At 42.4% G+C, this 26,946-nt stretch overlaps 1 protein-coding gene across 2 annotated transcripts; it reads right to left on the bottom strand.

Annotated features, from left to right (window-relative positions):
- Positions 1-1,213: 1,213 nt before the first annotated feature.
- LOC134226821 (alpha-tocopherol transfer protein-like) lies at positions 1,214-25,376 on the bottom strand. 2 transcript variants are annotated; one of them, XM_062707836.1, is made up of 4 exons: positions 25,139-25,376; positions 2,373-2,660; positions 1,840-2,200; positions 1,214-1,699 (listed from the first exon to the last, which is right to left on the bottom strand). In XM_062707836.1, the coding sequence occupies exons 2-4, from the start codon at positions 2,645-2,647 to the stop codon at positions 1,460-1,462; spliced, it is 876 nt and encodes a 291-aa protein (XP_062563820.1). In that variant the 5' UTR covers positions 2,648-2,660; positions 25,139-25,376; the 3' UTR covers positions 1,214-1,459. The 2 variants fall into 2 exon arrangements, with proteins under 2 accessions (XP_062563820.1, XP_062563821.1); XM_062707837.1 differs by lacking the exon at positions 25,139-25,376 and adding an exon at positions 24,560-25,018.
- Between the last annotated feature and the right edge of the window lie 1,570 nt (positions 25,377-26,946).

Raw genomic sequence — 26,946 nt, 5'->3', positions numbered from 1 at the left:
GTACCTCGCCTGTACTCTTTACACTTGTGGGCTTGTGTGATGAAGAGTGGGTATGACGCACGCTCTTTCATACAAAGATAAAGTGTATTTCTGCACAATGCACTCGGATAACAGATTGAGAAAGAGAAGTTTTTACACCTTCTCTTGAATACTCCTCAGAGCGAACCAACCCTGCTTTCAAATGTCAACATGTCGAGTATTATAATATATATATATATATATATATATATATATATATATATATATATATATATAGGAGATGCTGGCTGCTGCAGTAGTTCAAACCATGGTACGAATTTAGTTCAAACCATGAACAGTGTAGTTCAAACCATAGTACGAATCAAAGTTATGTAATTATTAAGTTTTTTCCAGCCTATTGACATCCTATTGTTTAGCCCATCGCCAAATCGTAGCCAGGATGTCCCGGGCTATAATTTTTTTTCATACTGCGTTTCAATGATGACAGCGGTCTATGTCTATTGATGATGATGACACCGCGCTTGTCACCGGCTCGGTTTTTTCAATGAAACTAAGCATAAATATGTGCACCCAGGATGTTTTTAGAAAGATAATGAACTAAGCTTCCATATAAACTAGAAATCACCAGTTCTAACATGTCCCTTTAATAAAATAGATCAACTTTGTTCTGCCGGCTCATCTGAAACCCGCCATTTGGTTCAAACCATGATTGGATACCCTATTATCATCTTATCTTCTTCTTCTATCTCTTATATATAAAAATGAAATGGTCTGTGTTCGTATCCGCATAACTCGAAAACGGCTGGATGGATTTTTTTCATTTCTTCAGCAGAAACATTCGTTATAGTTTCCGACGGGTTTATATGATATTTCCTAATGCGAAAATTACGAGTAAAGTTGACCAAATCGTGAAAAACTAAAATTGTGATTTCTATGCGAACTTTGCATGGGCAGTTCAGAATGCGCATTTTCGCCTACTATGCAGGACAACGTCTGCCGGGTCGACTAGTATATATATAAAAATGAAATGGTCTGTGTTCGTATCCGCATAACACGAAAACGGCTGGATGGATTTTCTGCATTCCTTCAGCCGATGTGTTCGTTATCGTTTCCGACGGGTTTATATGATATTTATTTATGCAAAAATCACGAGTAAGGTTGATTAAATTGTTATAAACTAAAATAAGGATTCGTATACTGAGCAGGTTGTGATATGATAATAATAAATTGATAGTTATTTTTTCTGTTACAAATGTAAATAATTTGTACTAATGTATTGTCCAATGTAGCTTAATAACTCCCCATGCCCGGTAATAATTCCACCTAATTCAAATATTGTAGTTTCATTTGATAAATTGCATAATATCACAATTAGTTTTTCTTTAAGCTCAAAGCTCACTTTCAAACGAATTCTAAAAGTAATAGATAGAGTAAAGTAGTTTAATAAACTTTTACGCGGTAACCATGAATAACTTCCATATTAATCTATGCTCAACGATTTGATTTTATCGCCTGCTTCTTGTATTAATTTGGACTCTCCTTTCCGTTGGCGTTCTTCGGCCATGAAATATGGTCGCAGTGAATAGAACGTTTTCAGGTGCTCTTGGTGCAGCTCATCGACCGACTTCAGTTCACCGCCATAGTCAGATGGCAAACAACTGCGAGGAATCCACTCGTCATACAACTTTTCCAAACTACCATTTGAGGTGTAGAGAAATAACTGAAATGCAACGATTAGAATTAAGTGGTCTTGTACTGCCTGTAATCGTGTATCAGTCCCATATGAATAGAGAAACCCAACCATGCGTGGGACCGATGTGCGATTATAGGCCTATGCACTACGCTGTCATATAAAATTACCATTTTTAGAATTTCGGCATTCATGAACGGTTTGATGATGTAGAGAACCTTATCGAAGAAAGAAACGGCATTCAAGATGTGGATGGCTTTCAGCTTTGCCGGTAGACCCTCCTGCAGGTAGTGGAAGAATTTCCGAATGGTGCCAATTTTGACCCGCAGCAGATGCGACAGACCCACGTTGCTCATGTCGAACAGGCAAACCAGACCCGGGCGGGGACCGTGATGGTAGATACAGGTTTCAAGCAGCATGAAGTAAGTTTTCGCTGCTTCATCCAAGTTGTAATTGGACGCTTTGGGGCTACTCAATCGATGGTAGATCACGGAATACCCGGAAGGTGTCGGCGGCAAGAAAAAGTAGTCCCTGTAAGAGTAAGAAGTGGATTGCTTTTGCTAGAAAACTGAGGCTACACATCATTGTATGGTTAAAATGATAACGTGTTGACCTTTCCCGCCTAAAGTTGTTACTCCTTATTTAAAATTAATCATTCATACTATAGAAATCTGCTTTATTTAATAATTATATAATAACTTACTGATTTTGGAAGCACTGCTGAATTTGAGGACTCAGCGGATCGCGGTTATCGAACAACTCTGGGGCCTCTCTTCGGTCTTGGTAATAAATTTTGATGACTTTTCTGGTTTCTGAGACATCTTTGTTGCAAGCACTGAGAAAACAGGCCAACAATCTGTCGGTCATATCAGTTGGTACTCCTTCTATTGGAGGTGTTCGCAATGCATTCAGATCGGACATAGACAGGCCTTCTCTTTTGATCGCTTCTTCCAGGTCGAATCCGTAATCGTGGTCCATTGTGGAAAAAAATCTGGAAAGAAATTGGATTTATTATTGTATTTATTCAATCTAAGATCGGCGTGACCTGTCTACACAGGAGATTCCTAATTAAAATTCTGTTCATGGACGATGGATTATTTGCCAGCTGGTTTAACCACCTTGCACACCTCGCAGCGCATCTCGCCTTCTTGTGCCCGTTGAATCTCAATCAAGAACCATTTTTACCGGATTATTGTCCGACATACCGTGTTCCATCTGCACCCCAACATATGGTTCGCAGCACTTTCTCCAAATAATCCAAGTGTGCATTGTTCCTCCTGGAGCATAGCCTAGGGTTCTTGTCCATGAAGGACTACCGGTCTGATGAGCATCAACGCATCAACTACCTCGATTTGTTCACCACCGATACAAACACGTGGTTGGTAGATAACATTGTGCTTCCTATCTCATTGATGGCTAGTCGGACCCGCTTAGCTTCTGTCTTCAGTCTTAAAAAAATATCTACAATGTTACACTCATAATATTAATATCACCGAAGGCGAAGTCTAGTATCTGGGCGGATCTTGAGAAAATTGTAAAAATTGTATTGCACCGACTCCCGAAATATTTGTGTGCCTCAAAAAGTTGTTCCTCCAATTGGAGGAGCACAATGTAAACCTCAATCATAAGAAAATGAACCTATGTCAGACTGCCGTCAAACTCTACGGACGCATTTTACCGATAACCATGCGGGACCAAATTTTTTTTCTATTACTTTTTGATAATCATCTTTACTTGCAAAACAAACCAATATATCGAAAAGCTAAGGTTTGAAGCTTGAAATGGTATATAAAAACTTTTCAATTTAGAGACAAACTGGCTTCATAACAAACAAATCAAAGTTAGGAATGATTTTTTTTTATTTTTATCAATATTTTTCATTTCGCCAGTCCATATATTTTTACTGAATAAGCACAATGCTTCAATATTTTCCGATTTTTGTTATCAAGGGTATATACTTCCACATGATATATAAATTAGACAAATTGCAAACAGTCAGATTAATGACCACCCTTTCCCCATAGTACATTCAGCATTAATAGGACAGCTGCCAGTCGGTCCATACTCACCGGTCTCGAGTAGGAAGTGTCTGCAGACTTACTAGGAGAGCACTACGAATGCAGGTCAGTAATACTTGAAGCCAAGAGGAATTCCTTGCTTCGGTAAACCCGGCTCAATCCGCCATCAGTGTCGTTCTTCACTGGTTTAGCTCTGTAGGTTTCACTATGACTGCCAGCATGTGGGTAAGAGGACATGCATGCAGATGGAGGCTCTCCTTCCGACCGCTCTTTCGTGGGGTCAAAGTCAGTTGTAGAATCAATCTGGTTTAGACGCATCGAACCAATAACAAGATGCTCCGGTTAGGGATCGGAAAAGCTACCATTGTTAGCTGCCTGATCAACGGCATGGGACTTATTTGTATCGCCCACGGTAACCATATCGAAACTCTATCACAAACCTTCAACTCATACGTTCGTTCATTTTCATTTATTTAGCTTACATCTAAACAGATAACACTGAATCAACAATTTGACGCCACAATACACGGTTCGAGGCCGCATCTCTCCATCCTCGGATACGCCCCACGCTCGCCAAGTCGTTTTGCACCTTGTCTGCCCATCTCGCTCGCTGCGCTCCACGCCGTCTCGTACCTGCCGGATCGGAAGCGAACACCATCTTTGCAGGGTTGCTGTCCGGAATTCTTGCAACATGTCCTGCCCATCGTACCCTTCCGGCTTTAGCTACCTTCTGGATACTGGGTTCCCGGTAGAGCTGGGCGAGCTCGTGGTTCATTCTTCGCCGCCACACACCGTCTCCTTGCACACCGCCAAAGATGGTCCTAAGCACCCGTCTCTCGAATACTCCTGCCTGCTTGCCAGTCCTCCTCGAGCATTGTCCATGTTTCATGTCCGTAGAGGACAACCGGTCTTATAAGCGTCTTGTACATGACACATTTGGTGCGGTGGTGAATTTTTTTCGATCGCAGTTTCTTCTGGAGCCCGTAGTAGGCCCGACTTCCACAGATGATGCGCCTTCGTATTTTACGAATAACGTTGTTGTCAGCCGTTAGCAAGGATCCGAGGTAGACGAATTCCTCGACCACCTCGAAGGTATCCCCGTCTATCGTAACACTGCTTCCCAGGCGGGCCCTGTCGCGCTCGGTTCCGCTCACAAGCATGTACTTTGTCTTTGACGCATTCACCACCAGTCCAACTTTTGCTGCTTCACGTTTTAGGCGGGTGTACAGCTCTGCCACCTTTGCAAATGTTCGGCCGACAATGTCCATGTCATCCGCGAAGCAAATAAATTGACTGGATCTGTTGAAAATCGTACCCCGGCTGTTACACCCGGCTCTCCGCATGACACCTTCTAAAACAATGTTAAACAACAGGCACGAGAGTCCATCACCTTGTCTTAGTCCCCGGCGCGATTCGAACGAACTGGAGTGTTCGCCCGAAATCTTCACACAGTTTTGCACACCATCCATCGTTGCTTTGATCAGTCTGGTAAGCTTCCCAGGGAAGCTGTTCTCGTCCATAATTTTCCATAGCTCTACGCGGTCTATACTGTCGTATGCCGCCTTGAAATCAACGAACAGATGGTGCGTTGGGACCTGGTATTCACGGCATTTTTGAAGGATTTGCCGCACAGTAAAGATCTGGTCCGATGAGCTCAGCTCCGATACCATCCTTACCAGCTGCTTTATTGGTCTTTAGCTGTTGAATGGCATCCTTAACTTCCTTCAAGGTGGGGGCTGGTTGGCTTCCATCGTCCGCTGAACTGACGTAGTCATCTCCTTCGCTGCCTTGATTTTCACTGCCTGTACTCTCAGCGCCATTCAGATGTTCCTCGTAGTGCTGCTTCCACCTTTCGATCACCACACGTTCGTCCGTCAAGATGCTCCCATCCTTATCCCGGCACATTTCGGCTCGCGGCACGAAGCCTTTGCGGGATGCGTTGAGCTTCTGATAGAACTTACGTGTATCTGTACGTTCGTGTCGCCTCTGAATTGCTACCTTCTACATCAGACAAGTCTGCATGTGACAAGGCAGGCATCTTAACATTTAGCCACCGTGTTTCGTAAGACCGCCTCTTTCCCCGTTGTAAGTTTCGAAGAACACAGGATCTCTCTCCTTATCGAAGGGAACCGAATCCTGTACATGATGGCCGGCGTCAATCTTCGTCAAGTGGTGCGAGTTCACTGGCATGGAGTGAGGAGCGCACCATTTCCGAAGAGTTGACAATTCCGTGACTCTCAGAAGGTCGGTGGCCGAGTGAATTCAACAATTACACACACAGTTAACGAATTGGCCGGTTTGAGTCCGTAGAGTAGGCATCGGGGTCACCGGGACGAACATGACCGTTTCGGACAGTCTCCCGGACATCTATACCATTTTCTCGGCCGCAGCAGCTACGGCGAACCGGACATACGCGGCTCTCGCACAACTTTGGCGGGGGCCCCTTCTGGAGAATTTGCGACGTGTGCCGAGTTCACAATTCAGTGGAATTTGTCATCCACATGTGCCCTAAATTCCAGGTTTCCAGTGATGTCCAGTGTCATGGACGCATTCTCGGACAATTTTTACTTTTTACTTATGGATCCTGTACACCTCCGGTGGTGCAAAGGGCCGAGTTGAAAGATCTCCATCCTGAGCGTTGTCCAGCTATCGCTTTAACCTGTTGCCAGATTAGATTTCGGTCGACTTCTTTTATTTCTTTATTGACGCTTCGCCGCCATGAGCCTCTGGGTCTGCCTTTGCTGCGATGTCCCGCTGGGTTCCAGTCTAATGCTTGTTTACAGATTTCGTTTCCGCCCCTACGTAGAGTGTTGCCGACCCAGCCCCACTTCCGATCCCAAATTTCTGTTGCTATCGGCCTCTTGTGACAACGACGATGAAGCTCATTGTTTGAGATCCAGTTGTGAGGCCACCAGGCCCGAATTATATATTGCTGGCATCTGTTGATGAACAACTGCAGCCTTTGAGTGTTCTCCACTAATACACACCATGTTTCACTAGCGTTTAGTAGCACAGATTTCACGTTAGAGTTGAAAATTCGTATTTTTGTGCGTTCACTTATCTGCCTGTTTTTCCAAATATTCCTTAAACTTGCATAGGCAGCCCTTGCTTTTTTGATCCGTGCGCCTATGTCGATTTTGGTACCGCCGTTTGACGGCTACCAAGATATTGGAAGCTTACTACATTCTCCACTGGTTGCCCGGCTACTGTGAAACTGTAAGGGGTCACCGTGTTCACATCTAACGATTTGGTTTTGTTTACGTTGATGACTAAACCTGCCGAAGGGGAGCGCTTGGCAAGGTCGTTGAGCTTACCCTGCATGTCAGAGCGCCGTTGAGCGAGAAGTATAGCGTCATCAGCCAATTCGAAGTCATTTAGGTGCTCCATAGTTATAGGCTGCCATAGTAGCCATCGGTTTGGTTCACGGCCAATCGCACCTACCAGAATCTCGTCAATTACGATGAGGAACAGTAACGGTGATATAAAACATCATTGCCTCACACCAGCTACGACACGGATAGGGTCGGACAAGACCCCATTGTGCAGCACTCTACACGAGAAGGCTTCTCACTGTGCCTCGATGGGGCCGATGATTTTCTCAAGAACCTCCTTGCATCTCAGCTGCCGTAATCTGAAAAAGCGACGAACTTTGAGAACGGTACACAACAACATAATGCTTCGCCAGTTATCGCATACAGTCAGGTCTTCCTTTTTGGGCAACTTCACTAAGATTCTTCGCATCCAGTCGACCGGGAAAGTTGCGGTGTCCCAGATATTACGAAATAAACAATACAATAGTTGAGCGGATGTCATGGGGTCAGCTTTGAGCATCTCGGCTGATATGCGATTAACCTCTGGGGTTTCATGCTTTGGATGGCTGTTTGAATCTCTACCAGTGATGGAGCTTCGGAATTGACGCGTGTTATACGTCGCATCCTATGCAGATCATGTCGAGGTGGCGGTGGCCTGATTGGCACTTGAAAAAGTTGTTCGAAGTGCTCGAACCAGCATTTCAGCTGGTCAGTTGAGTCGGTCAATAACTGATCATTCGCGTCTTTCACAGGTATCGTTGCATTCATTGTGGCGCTTAAGCGACGTGAGATATCGTAGAGGAGGCGAATGTCCCGGTTGCTGTGGCTCTCTCTCCTTCGTCCGCCAGAGAGTCTGCCCTTGTCTTCGTCGCTTGTTCCGTCGACATGAGCGTTTTACTTCCTTCTCAAGAGCCGAGTATCGTTGACGGGCTCCTCTGGTATTTGATCGCTCTATCGCGGCTTTGGCTTCTCTTCGCTCATCTATCTTCCTCCAGGTCTCATCAGTGATCCATTGTTTTCTCTGGGTGCGCAGTTCCAGATTGTTCTCGCTGGTGGCGATGAAGGCATTCTTGATGGCGGTCCGTTGGTCTTCCACGCTGCCACTTTCCGGAATATCTGCAGCACGCGTCTCCAGTTCTTCAACGAAGGACCGTTTCACCGTGGCATCTTCCAGTCGGCGTGCGTGGAACCGTCGTCCAACTCTCTCCTCCTGCCAACGAATCCGCGCAATGCGCAGGCGTATTTGGCACTACGTTTATTCCGTACATCAAGAAGGCTACGTTTCCATTTTTGGCTGATGCAGATGTGATCGATTTGATTTTCTATAAAGCCGTCACTGGAGACCTACGTGGCCTTGTGAACTGGTCGATGAGGAAAGAGCGATCGCCATGTCGTTATTACCACAAAATTCTGCGAACAGCTCTCCGTTTTCGCTCATTTCTCCGAGACCAAGGCGTCCCATAATACGCTCATGATTCGAGTTGTCGGATCCGATCTTCGCATTGAAGTCGCCCGAACAGATCTTGATATCGCCCTTCGGAATTCTATCTACGACGGTATTGAGTTGTAGAAGTTCTCTTTGTCTTGCAGATCGGCAGCATCGGTTGGCGCATAACATTGTATTGTAGTAAGGTTTTGGACCCGTGTTCTAAATCTGGCAACGATAATCCTTTCACATATAGGTTCCCACTTCATAAGCGCAGAGTGTGCCTGAGCGCTTAGTAGGAAGTCAACTCCGCGATGCCGGGAATCGTGTTCACCTCGTAAACTCCGCGATGCCGGGAAGCGTATTCACCTCGTAAACCAGAGTATAGCAGAACTTGTTCCGAGTTTCATGCGGCGTGAACCCCCCCCCCCCCCACAAACAATTTAAGTTGAATAAGCTAGTTTTTTGACTGGAGAAGCCTGTTTTTGGTTGAATAAGCGCTATATCAGCCTCCAATGTTTGTTGGGTCATTTGCAAGTTGTACCAATTTACCCTGCTGGGCTAGGGTTAAAACGTCCCCTGTTCCTATTTGTGCGTTGTTTCGCGCTAAGAGTCGTTGCCGTAAAATCAGTCCGTATTCTTTCATTATCGGATTCGCGAACATGAGAACGGTAAACAGGAGAACGGAATCTGGCGGCGTCGCATGAATCACGAGTTGTACCAGGTGTATAAAGGGCTGGATATTATTAAACTTATTCAACACGGCAGACTACGGTGGGCTGGTCCTGTTGTTCGTATGCCGGAAGAACGTCAAGCGAAGATAATATTTAGTAGAGAACCCGGAAGCTTCGCAGGCTTCGTGGAAGGCCGCGTACACGATGGCTTTCTGCAGTTGAAGAGGACCTGAGGGCGCTCAACGTTCAGGACGACGTCGACGTTGGGCCAAGCGATTGGCCCAGGATCGAGTCCAGTGGAGAAAGATACTCCATTCGGCGCAGGTTCATCGAAGAGCTGTAGCCCATCAAGTAAGTAAGGTTGTGGCCCACGGTTCTCTTTCCACCGGGATGGGGCTGCCATATTAGGTATAACTTCCGAGAAATAGCATTTCATACTCAGCCGCTGGATGCCAGAACAGACGCTGTTGGAGCCGCACTTCCTTGGTGAACAGACGCTCGATCAGTCGGGTCAAATTTGTTTAACGTCCCACCCAATACCAGGACTAGGCTAGTGAGCTTTAAGCGGCACCCGGTCGCTTTGATAAGGCCTGCTTGGGGACTCGAGTGGCCCAGCCTTGTACGGGGAGAAAAAAAAGTTGTCGAATTCTTCGGGGCACCCCCCAGGATTGTACCTTTGGATGAGAAAATCAATCTCTGAAAATTTCAGCTCAATCGCTTATTGCATAAGCTGGCGCATTTCATTTGAAGTTCATATGGTGGTGTCAGCCAAAATCTATAGGGAAATACACCTCCGTCACTCTTTTGTTCAGGAAATTGGTACGGTATGCCCGATTCAGCTAAGAATTGCAACAAAGGCAGTTGATATGTTAAAGATCAATTTCACAGAACATTATGCAACGATTGAATGAATTTTTATATAGATTTCGGGTGAATTATTGGGATTTGGGCTGTGCACTTTGGAATTCGTTTATTGTCATGAAAAACGTGCACATGTTATCAAAGGTGGCTTAGATATGTGCTGTGGCGCGCGTTACTCTGCATATGTTTGAGCGCGCGCGAAAATATACATCGCAGGCACCTTTGATGGCATGCTTATGTTTTCCATGGCAATCAATGAATTCCAAAGTGCTCAACCCAACACCTAATAGATCGGCCAAAAACTATAGAAAAGTTTATTCATTCATCAAATAATGTTCCATGGAATCGATCTTTAACATAACAACTACCTCTGTTGCAATTCTGAGCTCAATCGGGCATACCGAACCAATTTCCTGAACGAAAGAGTGACGGAGGTGTAATTTCCTATACATTTGAGCTGAAACCACCATATGAACTTCAAATCAAATGCGCCAGCTTATGCAACAAGCGATTGAGCTGAAATTTTCAGAGATTAATTTTCTCATCCAAAGACACAATCCTGGGGGGTGCCCCGTAGAATTCAACAACCTTTTGTTGAAGTATTGGAGCTTGTGAGGACCAGAGCTATGTTAGGTGCACAAGTGAAGAACTGCTTATTTCTCGAAATTCACATAAATTAACAAAAAAAAAAGTTTCTTATTTTAGGGTCTCAAAAAAATCGCAAAACTTTTTCCACTAATCTAAACCCATGACACTTTTGGTAGCAACAACTCTCCTTCCACGATGCCAGAATGTCATCCTATTGACAGCTATTGACCATTTTCGCAAAGTAAAGCAAATTATGCAAATTTTATTTGTGTTTCGAACTATCACGAATAAGTTGACGTTGTATATATTCAGTGAACCAATATTACAATATGACCTGTGCTGACGATAGTATTCACATTACATTACATGCGGCAAAATCGTTCTGAATTTGTCTACAATCAATCAGTAAATTTTCGCATTTACTCATTGGTTAACTTGCATTCCAAAGCGTAAACACTTAAAGTTTTTCTACCGTCTGATTGATTCTTTGCATGTCTTGATAAATAATCATCGGTATGAATAACTAACTAGATCATACAGCATTTTTCACCAGTAAATAAACTAAAAGTTTCTTCTATGGCTCTACATTCCAATTGGAACTTGGCCTGCTTTTCAACTTCTAGTGTTCTATTAGCATTTCCACAGTTATTAATTGAAAGCCTTATATGCCCGCCAATGCATGAGTGAGTATTTTGTGTGACAACACTATGTCCAGGGAGTCAAGAATGTTTCCCACCCAAAAAATCTGGACCGGACCGAGAATCGAACGCACCATCTCCGGATTGGCAATCCTACGTCCTTGCTCGCAAGGCTAACTGGAGACACTCACTTGCTGGCTTATGGAACTAAATAAAATAAAGTGTATGAAAAATTCGACCAGCAGCATTCTACAGACATGTAACTGTTATAGTATAATAGTCATAATAATTATATGATGCTGATCAGCGATCTGTAGCGAAAATAATTATTCCATAATGCTTGTTTTTGTTGTATCTCATGCCATTACAGTTTTACAAATGAGCTTTGGCACATCAGTACTTAGGTGGTTAGCGTTGTGTATCAAGTATTAGAACTTTTAATTCGATAGGGTAAGACGGTATAATGCGCCCCACCTGGCCGAAACGCCCCCTTTGATTTCTAGAAAACTATAACTAACTAAGGGTAAAAATCAGTTGGTACCTTTAGATATTTGTAAAACTATCATATTATGTGAATGTGGAAGTATTTTTGTATTACATAATGAAAATAACAGCAAAATACAAAAAGTTACAGTTTTGATGTTTTAATATTTGTTTGCTCAACATGCTGGAGCGACTCTAGCATACTGTCCGCAAAACTAACACTGGAACACTCATATTGGCAACAAAAAAACTTTTCTCAGTGGTTAATATGATATAAAATTGCTTCTACATTAAAAAAATGTAACGGTTTTCGAAAATATGTTTCACTGATCAAAACGCCCCAGTGCACTATGAGGCGGCTCCATTCAAGTAGGTAGCCGAAAATATTTTCATAACATTTCTGCAACATTTTACACTTATTTCGAAGTTTAATGGCTAAAATATGTGAAATACATGTTTTGAAGGCCATTATTACTTCCAAGGTCTCCAAACTCCCTGGAATATAGCCCTTTGATCTCTATTCTATACATCTGTTTTATCTACGAACGTAATCGACATGTTGCAGCAGTCTATTGATGTGTATTTTATTATGGCGCAGATCTATAGTATTCAAACTAGAAAGCTGTGTATTGTTCTGATCTGTACAGATGTTTTACGTCGCCCAAGGACTTCATGAAATACAGGCCTTTGCATCTACAAGCGTAACTGGTTGTTTTCGATAGATTTTTTAAATTGATTTAGACTCTAAACCCTTAAAACATTTGAATGGAGTATAATATAATGTTCCAAGAGAGCTACAAGAGTCCCATGTAATCAAGCTTTTAAGGTTTACAAGTATACAGCAACAACATTTATTTATTTATTATGTTCATGAACATCTTCAACAAAATCATGATTATCTCTGATCGATTAACATATGCTAGAGATGTTCTAATCTCTATTCGGATCTGTTGTACTGCAGGAATTTTAAGTCACTAAAAAACTTAGAACATCTTCTGGATATTCCAGATATCATACCCGTATTAAGCGTTTCAAAATTATTGGCTTTTTTTTTCGAAAAAAGTGATCGGAATCGCAGATTTGCAGCCATAAGCCGCTGGATTTGGTTTTAGTGTATTCTGGGAAGTCCAAAGAAAGTCGTAGTGGTATATTTCGCCAAATCAGCCATATAGTGCTACTTTAATGCTTACAAGTTTTCAAATGGCCGTATAGTGGCCTTATATGGCGGTTTGGCGTAATATAGTGCTAATGGTTACTTGGGCATCTATTCCACAGAGTCCAGGAATCCAATATAGATTGACTTGAAAACGACAAGACAATTTTTGGAGGGACTGAATGCATTCCCAAATTTGTTTTGAAGTGTATGACGACTTTAAAGCATTCAAAGCTGCTTGGCTGTCGGACATTATGCATATATTTGAGTGTCTGTAATTTCTATGCAAACATATCACAGAACACTCTAGAATTGCGTGATCTTCCGCTTGGAATACGGATGGCCAACTTTCCATGGGAATCGATATGTCTACCCCAGGGTCAGTAACTCCCGCTCCCATTTGGTTGTTCAGTTTTGAACCATCAGTATAAAACGAAATTGATCCTGAGCGAAGTTTCGGTCCTCCATTTAACCATGTATTGCACCCAGGATCAATTACTTTGAACAGTCGATTGGAATTGTATTTTGTATCCATCCAGCCTTCATTGTTTAGTACTAGGGAGTTTATACTGAAGTTTTTTCAGAATGCTAAGATCACCTACTTCAACGCACAGAATAATGTGTAGAGGTTCTAATTAGGACGATACAAAGATTAAAACCCCAGATTAATCCACCTAGCGGTGACGTTGCCTTTCTCGATTCAATCCCTTGGTTTTGCCTCAGTGTGATACACATCATAAATAATTGCCTACATTACGGCTCTTGCAAACGCTGTAAGGCAAAACAACAAACCAACCGTATATGGTTCAACACACCATTTTCTTCATAACTTTTGAACGCAATGACCGATTATATCAATGTCAATAGATTATATTCAATAGTGATCAACTAGGATTTGTCCCCCGTCGAATGCAACTTATTGCGAGAAAATCGGTTAAGGATTACTATAATAGTGGTTAATGTTTTTCGGTTTTCGTGTGCACATACACACATACGGGCTGCGAAATGGTGAGTTGACATATGGGAAGGAGCGACATACACAGCTCTGGTCCTCACAAGTTCCAATCTCACGCCTCCACGGGTCTTCCGATGACAATCGATCGCCAGCTAAGGGTTTTGTACTTAGCTGGTAGTGCAGCCTGGGCACTGTTGTCCTTCTGACATCAGCTAGAGTGAGGGGGTGCGACCAAGGGGACTATCGTCCCTAACCCCTAATCCCGAGGCATTAGGCGACCCGTGCCGAGGGGATGCATGGCCAGGAGGGTGAAATAATGAGCTAGGCCTTTAACGGAGCCTGTGGGGTACCTGGGAACTCCCACAGTAATTGTCCCCTACCGCGGCATGCTGGACTCTGGCGTGGTGGACCTCTTTTCCCGAACAACTCGTGGGACCAAAATGGAAAACCAAGTCAATTCTTCAATTAGTGGTAGTAGTGTAGGCGACAACCCCTTCGCAAGAGGTGGGTTGTCCAGGTCTCCGCCTAGGAAGCCAGAGACAATAGTCGGCAGTTCGGTGCGCAGCGCCAGCATGGGCCATTTATCCTTCTACCCGGCTACGCCGGTAGAGGTTATGGACGGCCCATAGCTTGTGAGGGCGATGAACCGCAATGCAATGGGCTTTCGGCCTTCGAGGTGGCTGGACGCCATCATCGACTTTGCGTCATCGAAGCATAATATCAGTAAGGACCTCAAGAGGAGCTTGCAGAAACTTCGAAAGTCGATGCTGGACGCCAAGCTGGAGAGGGCGGTCGGGACGGCCAAGTGCGAACCCGTGAAATCCGTGGAGTCGAAGTCTACCCAGACTGAGGCTCAAGGATACGCGGGCTCGGGCAAGGTTGAATCGACTGAAGGCGCGCCAGCGAAGACGGTGGTGCCAATGTCTATCCAGACTGAGGCTCAAGTATTCGCGGGCACGTCGGGGGTGACTGTTCCAACGGAGCAGACACAAAAACGGGGGAGACAGTCTCCAGGAGATGAGCTCCCTGGGGGCCGCTCCAAAACGCGGAGGGTTACTACCTCGAACAAGGGTAGTGGGGCTGGGAAGCTGAACCCTGGCCAGGTACCTCCAAAACCGGGGGAGGAAGGACATGGAAAGGTCCGTCCACCCGGGGTTACGGCAGGCTGAGAGCTCTCAGCCACCCCAGACCAGGGAAATAGAAGGGGATGACGCCTCCTGGACCCTGATAAAAAACAAGAGGAAACCGAAGACGTCAAGACCGAAAAGACGGCCCAGGCGAATGAGGGTAGCAAGAAGTCTAAGGTAGGCGCCAATCGCTCCAAGGGCGATGCCCTAGTCATCAAGACGAACGAGGTTAAGTACTCGGACGTCTTGAAAGCGATGAGGAGTAACGTCAAGCTCGGTGAACTCGGCGCCGACGTACGTCGAATAAGACGTACCCGGACGGGCGAGATGATCCTCGAGCTGAAGCGGAAAGTCCTAGGCGAGACGGTCAAGGTGAGGGCACTCACGACGGAGGTGAATGTAAGGGTTAAAGACCTGGACGAGATCACCGAAGTCGAAGAGCTTGTCACGGCACTGCGGCGACAGTGTGAAGTGGAGACGAGCGACCCGAAGTTTGCTTCAAGTGCCTGGAATCGGGGCACAAGCAATGGGACTGCAAAGGCCCTGACAGAAGCAATCTCTGCCGACGTTGCGGATTGGAGGGACATAAGGCACGATTCTGCACGAACCCTCCCGTTTGTTTGTTCCAGTTCCAGTGATTTGTTCCAGTAAAGCTGTGAACAGCAAGCACCCCATGGGGGTTCGATGTGCCCGGCGTTTAAGCGTGCTGCAAAATCACAGTGCAGGTAACGCAGCTGGCTTGCTCGGCCTCGCCCGAGTGTTTGGTGTGCGCAGGTTTAGAAGAAACGGCGGAACACGTGTTGTTCGTGTGCTCACGTTTTCGCGCAATGCGTGACCAGATGCTTGCCACATGTGGTCTGGACACTACCCCGGACAACCTAGTTCGGAGGATGTGTAAAGATGAAGGTGGCTGGAACGCCGTTTTGTCGGCTATCGCCCAAATCGTCTCGAAGCTACACAGAAGGTGGCGCGTGGACTCAAGGATGGCTAGTTCAGGCGCAAATAAGAGGTGGTCCAAGGGTTCGGAGTTGGCTTCATGGGTCATACCTGTGGTCATGCTCTGTGGTCGAACTCGATCCTTTTATCGAACAAGTGGCCGCGCGAAGAACAACATGGTATCGTCGCTTTCGCGGCGTCGGACAACCGGGCGGGTTCCGAGCCCGAGGACGGAAAGGGGTCCTCGTCAGGCTGGGGCAGGCGTAGGCACAGAGTCGGCAAGTCCATCTGTGTGTTGGCGAATAGACCCTGTCGCAGAGAGGTCAATTTGGGGTGCACGCTGAATCATCATTCTTGATACCAGTCATGTAGAGGGAAGCAGGCGCGAAGTCGATCCTTCCCACCTTCCGAGGACATAGGGCGTGGTAAGGCCACCTGGAAAGCCGGCATGGCGCTGGCACGGTACCATGGTGTTCTTCTAAAAAAGCGAGTCACGATGTTCGGTGCTGCGAGGACACGCAGCGAACCTCGATGGTGCGTTATGCACTGGCCCCCTTTGAAGCATTACTTTCTGGTTGTAGCGAAGGGACGACGAGCTTGGCGGCAATGGAAACGGTTCAGCGGGTCGTTTGCTGTTGGAGGTGGTCCCTAACCCCGCACTTCCTGGACGTATTACCCAGGAAGTCTGTTGAGCAGATTCCCCCTCCATTGCTTAGGAAGAAAAAAACATACACACACAGACATCACTTCAATTCGTCGAGCTGAGTCGATCAGTATACCTCCATATACGAGAAAGGTAAAAACACGAAAAATCAATCGTTTTTTACGCGGTTTTCGGGATTACACATTTTTTACGGGGTACGCATCCTCTGCGTAAAATCCGAGTCCAGTGTACAACAATTTACTTATTTAATAAGAACAAAACATTGACAAAGGGAAATCAATAGAAGTGGTAATAAGATAGATTTGAAAATTTTAGAAGCAGGAATTGGAACTTCAACGCACAAAATAACGTGTAGAGGTTCTAATTAGACCAGGGGACTGAAGAGAAGGCTAATACGTCTACCCACCATTCATTCAAGATGACGGTCAATGTTTTTGTTTTAATTTAGTTTAATTCATAGTAACATAGCTTCGAAAGCATCGACGGACTATATTTCGTCATAATAAAGCCATACAAACACTAAAGGCTCGATATATCTCAACTAATTGCAAGTTTTCGCCAGGAAAAGTTAATTGCCGATAATTAGCACTAACTGCGTACGAACCAATCACCCAAAATGAGCAGCTGAATTCGGGTATACAACCCAGAAACTGGGTACCAAAACCAGAAGTACCAAGAACGATGTTGGGTAGACTGCCGTAATCTGAAAAAGTGACGTATACGCCATTTTCCAAAAATGGTGTTAACGAGTACTACTCATCGCGCTCTTTAACAGAAAAATGGAAAACATGCATGTTGTAAAATGGCTGTTACGTCACTTTTCCAGATTACGGCAGTAGAGTGCCATTGTACCGGGGGTGACAGGCGTTTCACTGTCCTGAATTAGACAGATACATATATTGAAAACCCATCTCCTTCTTCGGATTGTTTTCGCCCAAAAATAAAAATTTTAGGGGGCAAAAATATATTATATATATTATAAATATTATAATTATAAATTTGTAGCATTTTCAAAGCATTCTTTAACAAATCCAAAGAGTTTTTTTTATATTTTTCATTTCAATAGTTATTTTTTTATTACCCCCTGACCCTTTGAAGGCCATTAGGCAAGGTTCATAATGCTCACTCAATCTCAGGAGCACAGGGTGCTCAATAACGAAAATTTTCGGGGAGAAATCGCTTTTCGGGAGCGAAAAATAGCCTAGAGAGTGATAACTCCCAGGTTTGCTCTTTTTCTTTCATATTCGAGTCTTTCGTTGCATCATAAATGCTAATGATAGTAGCTTGTGTGGAAAAAATAACTTAATGCATTCATATAGATAGCGTGGTGGTGTGGCTAGAGTGCGCATCCCTACGGTTATTATTTGTTACCTGCACGCTTAGTTCACTCTACCTATTTATGGGTACTTGATTCACCCATATTTGGGTATACCATAATTATGGGTGAAATATACCAATAATATCAGTAAAGTTAACTTATAATGTTGGGAAGATTGCTTTTACCCATATATGGGCAAATGAGTTTACCCCATATTTGGATGAAAAATAAAAACATTTTCATTCAGCTCAGTCGAGAACATGACAGACTGTTAAGTGTGCTACTCGGTCGTGTTCACAATTCATTCCATGATTTGGAATGCTTGCATTTAAAGAAGTTTTTATCATTTACTGGTGAATATTCAACTGAGTAAGTAATGACAATGGCTAGAAGCATTATTTTTTTACTTTACGCGTACGTTTTCTTCCGTAATTTTAGATTTTACTTTCGGCCGGACATCAACTACAGGAAAACTGCAGTCGGCAGTAATGGAAGCTACATTGCGAATAAATTCGTCCTATCTCGAACAGAAAATTCGGTAGAAGTTGTTATTTCTAATTCAAACATTTTATTTGTACGGTGGGCATGTTGCCACCGTACTACCGGTCAACAATCATCAGCTGTCGATCGGCCGAAATAAGATGCAACATGGTGAGCTAGCAACAAAGCGCAATAATATACTGCGTCAGAAAATGGTAATTCTTTGTAGTTCATTTGTTATATATAATTTGAATAAATAAAAATGATTTTTGTCACGTTATTTTATAAACATTAATTTTCATTTGATAATTAAGAAATCGAAATATACAAAATGCAATTCTGAATTCCTATTGGAAAGGCCTCATGGTAAAAGCTTTAAAAAGTACCTAAATTTGGGTAATATTCACCTATAAACTGTTCCAGTATTGAAACACCCAAACATGGGTAAACGATGATTCACCCATATCTAGGTATGTGCACTTTTTGGGGATTTTAGGTACTCTTTACCCATATTTGGGTGAACTGAAGTAAGCGTGTGGGTGCTGCGGATAGAGCCGCTTTTCTGCGCTCAAGCGAGCAGAGGGATATTTTGAAATCACTCCCATAAACAAAATTATTATTAGTAATTTATACAGTTACTCGGCTGTCAAACACTTCCCGCTCTTCGAATTTCTCTTTCCACGCTGCATGAGGGCGCACAAATGCGCTAGACTCTACATGACTTTACGATTGTTTACATACATTCATGCTCCAATCAGCTGCTGAATCTCGTGAAATTTCGTAACGAGTGCTTTTAATTGCATTCTACAAATTTTCCACTCGGAATATAATGTGAGAATATTTGTTGCAAAGAATACAAAACTCAAACAAAGTTTATTTTTATTTTTTCCCAAAATAATAACAATACTTCTCAATATTAGATCAGAAACGAACATAACCACAATCTTCAATGTTTGGCTCCGGCACAATAGAAAATTTTGGCTTCAGTTTGACAACCAAATCGATTCTATCCGCACCACTCAGTTTGTTACTATTCTGGTTTCGAATCCCGGCGTAGCCATACAATGTTGTAATTGTTCTGCGATAATTCTCGCGAAAAGTGAGTAAGAAGTTAAAGTGATGAAACGAAAACGGATTTTCATCGAATAGGCAAGATTTTCGTTTACCTTCCAAGGTTAATTCCAGAGAAAAGATTGATGGGTGAAAGATGATCCTCGACATAAATAACGAAAAAAGATTCCCCTTGACCCGAAAACGCTTGTTTGGTCTCATTGAAACGAAAAGTCGAAACCCTGCCAGTAGAACATATTTTTATCAAATATTTGTAGCGGCTTTATTAACAAACTATATCAAACGTTTATTTCTCAAGTGTGCGATGAGATGCGCTGCTACAAAGCAAGACCATGCTGAAGGTAGCTGGGTTCGATTCCCGGTCTAGGAAATTTTTGGGATGGAAATTTTCTCTCTCTGTCATAAAAGTATCATCGTGTTAGCCTCACGATATACGATTGCATAAATTGTAATTCGGCTAAGAAACCTCGCTGTTAATAACTGTGGATGTGCTAGATTAACACGCTAGATGAAGCTGCGAGGCGGCAATGTCCCAGTGGGGGATGTAATGCCAATAAGAAGAAAAGGCGAAGAACAAACGTTTTTCGACATAGTATTCGAGGATTATTTTATAATCGAATAAATAGATTATGTTTAATGTTGTTTTTACGAGCAAAGAATTACAAATAAGTCAGAAAACAGCTTGGTTCGGTTTAACAATTCAATTTGAACCTCAGTAGCTTTGTGAATTAAATTTGTTTCCTATTTCTTGTTTTTTTGTGAGAAATGGCACACCTGTTTGTCGTTTATATACCATGTCAACCAAGTTTATTATTCCATCATCAGATCTGCGAAAATTTGTATTCATTATTATCTATTACCACTCCTGTGTATCTCAGTTGTGGCTTCCATACGCGGAACAATATACATAGAGGAGGACAATCTAATATTCAACCTTCTTTGCTTTTTAGATGTTTTCACCATTTAAACAAGAATACCGAACCATTTATCCTATTGGTGGTGATGTAAAATGACTTAATTGCATGCGTTATAATAGTGAACGCATGGTTGTTTGTTTGAACGAAAATCTTACGGTTCTTGTGAAAGAATCGCAAATAGTTAAATTTAAGTGGAGAGATTTTGCTCGATTTTTCATTTCAGTTCGATAGTGAATAACTATTATTGAATTGAAATAGTAATATTCGTTCAGAAAAGGCCTACAATAGATTATACATATAAGTGAATTTATGAGTTAGGCCATTATGGCCCGTGGGAGCGTTTTGCACTAATCTCTCCTAATCGTGTTTGCCGAGTGGATGTTTGTCTGTTATTCCATTGTATTGTGTATGGATTTAAAAGTGTTCAAAATGTGTTGTAGCAGTGAGGATTACGTGATCTGAAGAACAAATGTTGTAACATTTTTTTAATTCTAATTCAACTCGTTTTTGAGTCGAAAGTCTTTCGCTTCAGCAAAAATGGCAGTTACTCAGTCTTGAGTAAACATGTTATTACTCAACATTACCATGATCCATCCGTTCTTACATTTGATTTTTGTGTCTCGGATTGAAAAAAGAATATAATTTTTTAATTACATAAATTATCAATTGCAAAGGATCCATTCTTTCTGTGAAGCACCGTATCTCCGCCATGATATCAGATCCGAAAAAGAAAAGTTCAATTTACTTGTATTTTGAAACGACTGACCCCGATATTAGAGAAAAACTAATAGTAACAATACATCCATATCCCTAATGTTTCGTGAATAACGTGCTCCAGAAACACTTATAGAATATAAATGGGATCTGAGGTCTTGGGAATGTCGAATAGTTAACTATCAACGTTGGTTTAAATGTGCCATGACAAAAAGGTGTTTCGAATCATATTGTTTTTTTTTTGTTACCTGTAATTATTTTTAAAATTCAAAGTGCAATATCAATTCTAAAGTAAACTCCTTCAATCGAAAGTAATTGAACCCGCTTATTTAAAAGTATAAGCACAGCTCCGGGTCTGAACAGAAGTTCTTATATGTTGTGCGGTCGTAGTCGAATCAGAAACGATCATGAGATTCCTGAAGAGTGTCCTCTTTAGTTTGACTCCAAAATTCACACAGTCGATGTTTGGCAAATAATATTACGAGTGAATTTCGTCAATGAGAAACGCGCACGTCATACATGTTCTCCACTAAGTAGGCAAAAGCCGGCCATTTGAAGTGCTAAGTTTTTTTTCGGGCTATCCTTCTTCACATTGATTTATTCAAATGTACTGTAGAGATACTGTAATTTCCATAGATGAGCGACGATATGGCTTTTCACAGTGCAGCACGCGAATATGAAGATAAATTGAGTAGGCCCCATAAATCGAACGAGAACTAAACGAACAAACGCCACTTGCGTGTAACTTTCGTCAAGTCATTTGAATTCAATTGATTTCATGAGCACACCTGCATAATATAAATAACATGACAATCCGTTTTACTACACTCATGTATGCCTTAGCTCATCTATAGGATCTACAGTGTCTATACTTTAGAGCCGGAACCTGTTTGTGGATAGTTATTTTATATACAGCGATTGTAACATGTTTTTCTATGTGTGTTTGAGCAATAGCTTGCACCTTTGTAAAACATACAATCATTGAGATTGAGTTATTGGAGAATATCAACTGATAACGTCACATTCTATAATTGCTATATTGGTGGCAATCTCAGTGTATTCCTCACTTCATACTGAAAGCTATCTCACTTTATGCATGTTGTCTTGAAAATGTTTGCTTGGAAACTCAATTTGCATTTGTACATATGTAATGTGAAAGATTTAATGCGAAAAATGTATTTTCCTTCGGCAAACATTCTCCTTCGATGGGAATTGAACCCAAGATCTTCAGTACGCTAGACTGGTGCTTGAACGAACTAAGCTACAAAGTACATCCGTCGGCCTCCGCAAAGATTCTTGTTCTAGTTGTCAAGTCATACCATTGAAGATTCCGTTCAAACTATAATGATGCAATTTTATGCACAGTTAATTATCATCATCGAATGTGGCAACCTGCGATGAAGTTCCTGATCAACTAGAAGATCTGGTGTAAAGTTGCTAATATGTTGCTGTGTTTGTATTTTAAAAATTGAATCGTGTGAGTCGTTTTTACTCCATCTGTCGGTTATTGGCATTTCATCGTAAACCTGTTTCCGTATGAGTTTTAGGTTTTTGCCTTTCTCGTACAACTAAGTTGTACCGAAAGGCTATCATTTCACTCCAAATTCGAACTTTTGATAGCAGTCCCGGAGACCCATTGTGTTGTATACTATTCGATTCAGCTCGATGAGCTGAACAAATGTCTGTCTGTCCGTGTAGCCAAATTTTCACATAGAAACTCTTAACCGATTTTCTTGCAACAAGTTGCATCCGACAGAGACTAAAACGCTGTTGATCACTATTGAATTTCATAATAATTGCAAATTGCAAAAAATAGATATTATTAAAATAGTGATGAGACATAGTCACATAGAACAATAATGTGTTATGAAAAATGCCTTGCATCTATGAATATTTTATCCGTGGCTTCCCATTAAGAGTTGCATCGTACTATAAAGATGCTCGTGTTGCACGCATTTAGGCGTAAGTATGCTCTTCGTTAAGTTTCATAGTACTATGAAATTGTCCGAAAGTCAAAATTCGAACATAGGAAATTCGAGAAACTTTTGGTAGTGCCATCTGTCGTCTACTAGTGTAAATTTTCTATCATAACATTAGACGGTGTAACTGTTTTGCCTTTCTTGTACATCATCGAGGTGTAAGCGTAAAGGCTACATTTATTACCTTTTGCGCGAGAAAGGCGCCATCACCGCTAGGTGGATTAATCTGGGTTTTTTTTCACATTTGGGTTTGAGGAGATGCAGAGGGAAAGAAGAAGTTTGAATTTGGAATGTAGTATTCATTTTCATCGTTTGTTTTGTTTTGCAAATTTTTATCCCTTTGGCTCTATAAAATGTTTGGAATGAGGGACGATTTAACGGGTTTGCTTATGGCAATGTTCTTGGTCGTGTATAAATGAATGGATAAATTATGGATGCCAGAAGGATTAATGTTTGTGTTTATTTTATTCTTGTTTCTGTGTTTTCATCCTACGTTTGTAACCTACGTAAAGAGCATTATTATTTATTTAATATCATACATATTACATAAAAAATAAGATATACATATGGGATTCCCAGTAGCCTTGCGAGCAAAGACGTAGGATTGTCAATCCAGAGACGGCAAGTTCGATTCTTGGTTCGGTCTAGGATGTTTTCGGGTTGGACACTTTCTCGATACTGTGTTGGAATGTAGAGCCATTGAAGAAGAAGAAGAAGACATATGTGAATTAACGCATCAAGTTTTTTTTATTGAGTGATAAATGGCTATTACGCTTTGCTTTACATCTACATTCAGTATGAATCTATTTAAAGTCTCAATTTGGAATGATTTAGACATATACTCACGCATGCAACTACTCGCAACAATATTTCCATAAATTGATTGCTGTAGTCACGCGAGTGCCTCTAATGTAATAAAGCACGTCAAGCTGATAAAAAAAAGTAATTTAACAACGAGCTCTTGATAATGACCAATGGTTTGGAGATATTACTCCAGTTTGATGTAGCCTGTCACATAATTTGAAGAAAATTCCATTCGAGTTCATTTAGACATATTTCAACCAGCTCCTAATATCAAGCTACATAGCGGAAACCTATTTTATACAATGTATTTCAAACTACAATAAAACCCAACCAAAATGACGACAATAAGCAATTGATTTCAAAACCATGTAAACTATGTTATTTGGAATTCAGATAAAAATTTCAAAAACTCCTCATCCTTTCTACACCGGAATCAGACAAGCAAACGCTTGGTGCGTTGTTCCCTCAGGTATGCCAGCCACTTTTCCGAAATATGAATGTTATCAAAAAGTATCATTTAGATTTGTTAAGTGTTTGGTTAGCTGTACTTTTTAATCGGGTGTTAGGCATGCATGTCTGGAGTCTGTTGAGCGTAATCTCAATTTAAAATTTTTACAGTCGATGCTAGATAATAGGTTGCCGGATTCAAGGTCATTATTGTTGATTTCACGGTTCAAAACGAAGCGTATATCAAATACATACCATTGGTCAGCATGTTTTTTCTTATGTTCTATTCGGTTCACCGGTATCGCGTTCAATTTTGTTTCCCTTACCAAGTCGTTGGTGTGCTGTGTATCGGTTTGAGTACTCTGTTCAAACAGACGGCTATGGCGTTGCGGCAAATTGGTTATACGTAGCAGAAAGGGGTCAATCGTGTTTATTCGCATCATTCACTGCTCTCTGGTTGACCAACATTTTTCGGCTCACTTTGCTCAAACCTGAAACCCATGTTGTCACAATTTCTTGTCCTAGCACTGATTTACAATGTTGTTGAATGAATTTGGAACCAACATGTGCGCGTGAGTGGTCTTGACTCAGTATACTCCTACTAAACACTTTCACTTTCAGTTTTGTTTGTCAATCGCCAATTTTCGCATTACCGTTGCACTTTTACTAATAATAGAACACACTCAGTGGATAGACATTAATTGGCCAACTCGAATCAAGTAGCTCCGCGCCAATTGAGTATTACATGATAAATACATTATCATCGATACTGGCGGACTAGACTACACAACGTCCAAAAGTTGTTCTAATATTTCAGGAATAAAATAAAACCCTATATGTAAACTAAAACATTTATACGTTGTTCAAATAATTTGAACTACACATAAAATACGATGTAACTTTACCTCAGTTCTAATTCTATCGTAGAGTTGAATGGTATCCTTTGTCAATCAAGTTATTCAACTGATCACTGCTTTATCCGGGAAGTAAGGTAAACAACTGTGGGTGCAATCACTTTACTGGAAGCAGGCCGCCTATGTTTTTGCGCGATTATGTCGCAACGATTCGATATAAATGCGAAGAATTTCCACCGCCCTCAACCGTGTGCTGCCGTTTCACATGCGCGCCGCTTTGAGACTGAGGTAGCCAGGTTTGAAGCAGGCTTCTTGCAGGCGTTTGAGAAGTTTGTTCTGCCCGTCATGCCACCGCGTGTGCGGAGGTTTCAACACGTGCGTTTGTGTTCGTCAGCGTTGTCGTCGCCGTCGTCTCAAAGGTGGGCTTGTATGGTTTTAGTAGCTTTTCTTATTTCTAGCTCAGTCCGCAATGACCCTTCGCAATAGAGCTTCAACGATGGCAGCGTGTTCAAAAAAGCTTGTATGTTTTTTGCAGAGGTCTCTGTTGAAAAAACCGGTACGCCATGGTTCGTTAGATAAGCTACGTAGAAGTTATGTAATCCTAAAATTGCCAGATTCAAGAGAGATCTCATGGTCGACAGATCAACTCCAGTTTGCTTTGCTTCTATCGCTTTGGGGACAATCGGTGGCTAGTGAGTTCCATATGAAATTTTCGATTCATTAATCGCTCATTATTAAACATGACATAGTAATGAAATGTCTTCACATAATGTTTTGAGAAGGAATGATAATAATAAGACACATATCTTTATCACATATGGTTCAATATTTGTTTTACACCTTGGATCATTTGTTTTTTGGAGTTAATGATAACTTACACGTTGTTTTCAAATGTGAATTTAAACAATTAGGCTAAACAATCACGTGTGCTTTGACAAAGTGGAGTTGATAAGCTGTAGATAGAGATTGTTATTGTTCACAATGTCGGCTACTGGGCCGCTTTTTATTATGGCTGGTTTCTACTACCCCCTACTGCGGGCAGCAGGGACTATGTCCAAGGGCTTGACGATCCCTCCCCAGGCCATCTGCGAGTTGTGGGGCTTGCCTAGGATGTGGTGGGGTTTGACAGTGGGCCCTGTTAAACCTCTATAAAAAGCTGCATGTATCCGCAAGTAGGCCCCACCAAAGCGACCGTGTGCCGCTCAAAGCGCACAAGCCCAAGTCCTGGTGTTAGGTGGACGCTAAACAGCCCTGACACGACGGCCCTCCGACGAGACAGGAGGTTTGCGCTGGCCCAATAAGCCGCCTAGAAAACCAATCATTACGAACAATATAAGAGATAATGCGACTCGATATAATCGGCAAAGACCCAGGCGACGAATACAGGATCATGATTGGAAGCTTGGAACATGGAATTGCAAGTCGCTAGGGTTTCGCAGGTTGCGACAGGATGATCTACGATGAATTACATCCCCGCAACTTCGACGTCGTGGCGCTGCAGGAGATTTGCTGGACAGGACAGAAAGTGTGGAAAAGCGGGCATCGAGCGGCTACCTTCTACCAAAGCTGTGGCACCACCAACGAGCTGGGAACCGGCTTCATAGTGCTGGGTAAGATGCGCCAACGCGTGATTGATGTTGATGATTGATCAACGCAAGGATGTGCAAGCTGAGGATTAAAGGCCGTTTCTTCTACTATAGCATCATCAACGTGCACTGCCCACACGAAGGGAGACCCGACGACGAGAAAGAAGCGTTCTACGCACAGCTGGAGCAGACATACGATGGATGCCCACTGCGGGACGTTAAAATCGTCATCGGTGACATGAACGCACAGGTATGAAGGGAGGAAATGTATAG

This window comes from Armigeres subalbatus, chromosome 3 (assembly GCF_024139115.2).
Source record: "Armigeres subalbatus isolate Guangzhou_Male chromosome 3, GZ_Asu_2, whole genome shotgun sequence".
Taxonomy (NCBI): Eukaryota; Metazoa; Arthropoda; class Insecta; order Diptera; family Culicidae; genus Armigeres; species Armigeres subalbatus.
This window is presented reverse-complemented; position numbering and strand designations above follow the sequence as displayed.

Excerpts from the sequence above, each read along its gene's own strand:
- LOC134226821 (XM_062707836.1), bottom strand. The coding sequence starts at position 2,647 with ATGGACCACGATTACGGATTCGACCTGGAAGAAGCGATCAAAAGAGAA. Across the intron at positions 2,201-2,372 it reads CAGCAGTGCTTCCAAAATCA|GGACTACTTTTTCTTGCCGC; the intron begins GTAAGTTATTAT and ends TTACTCTTACAG. Across the intron at positions 1,700-1,839 it reads ATGCCGAAATTCTAAAAATG|TTATTTCTCTACACCTCAAA; the intron begins GTAATTTTATAT and ends GTTGCATTTCAG.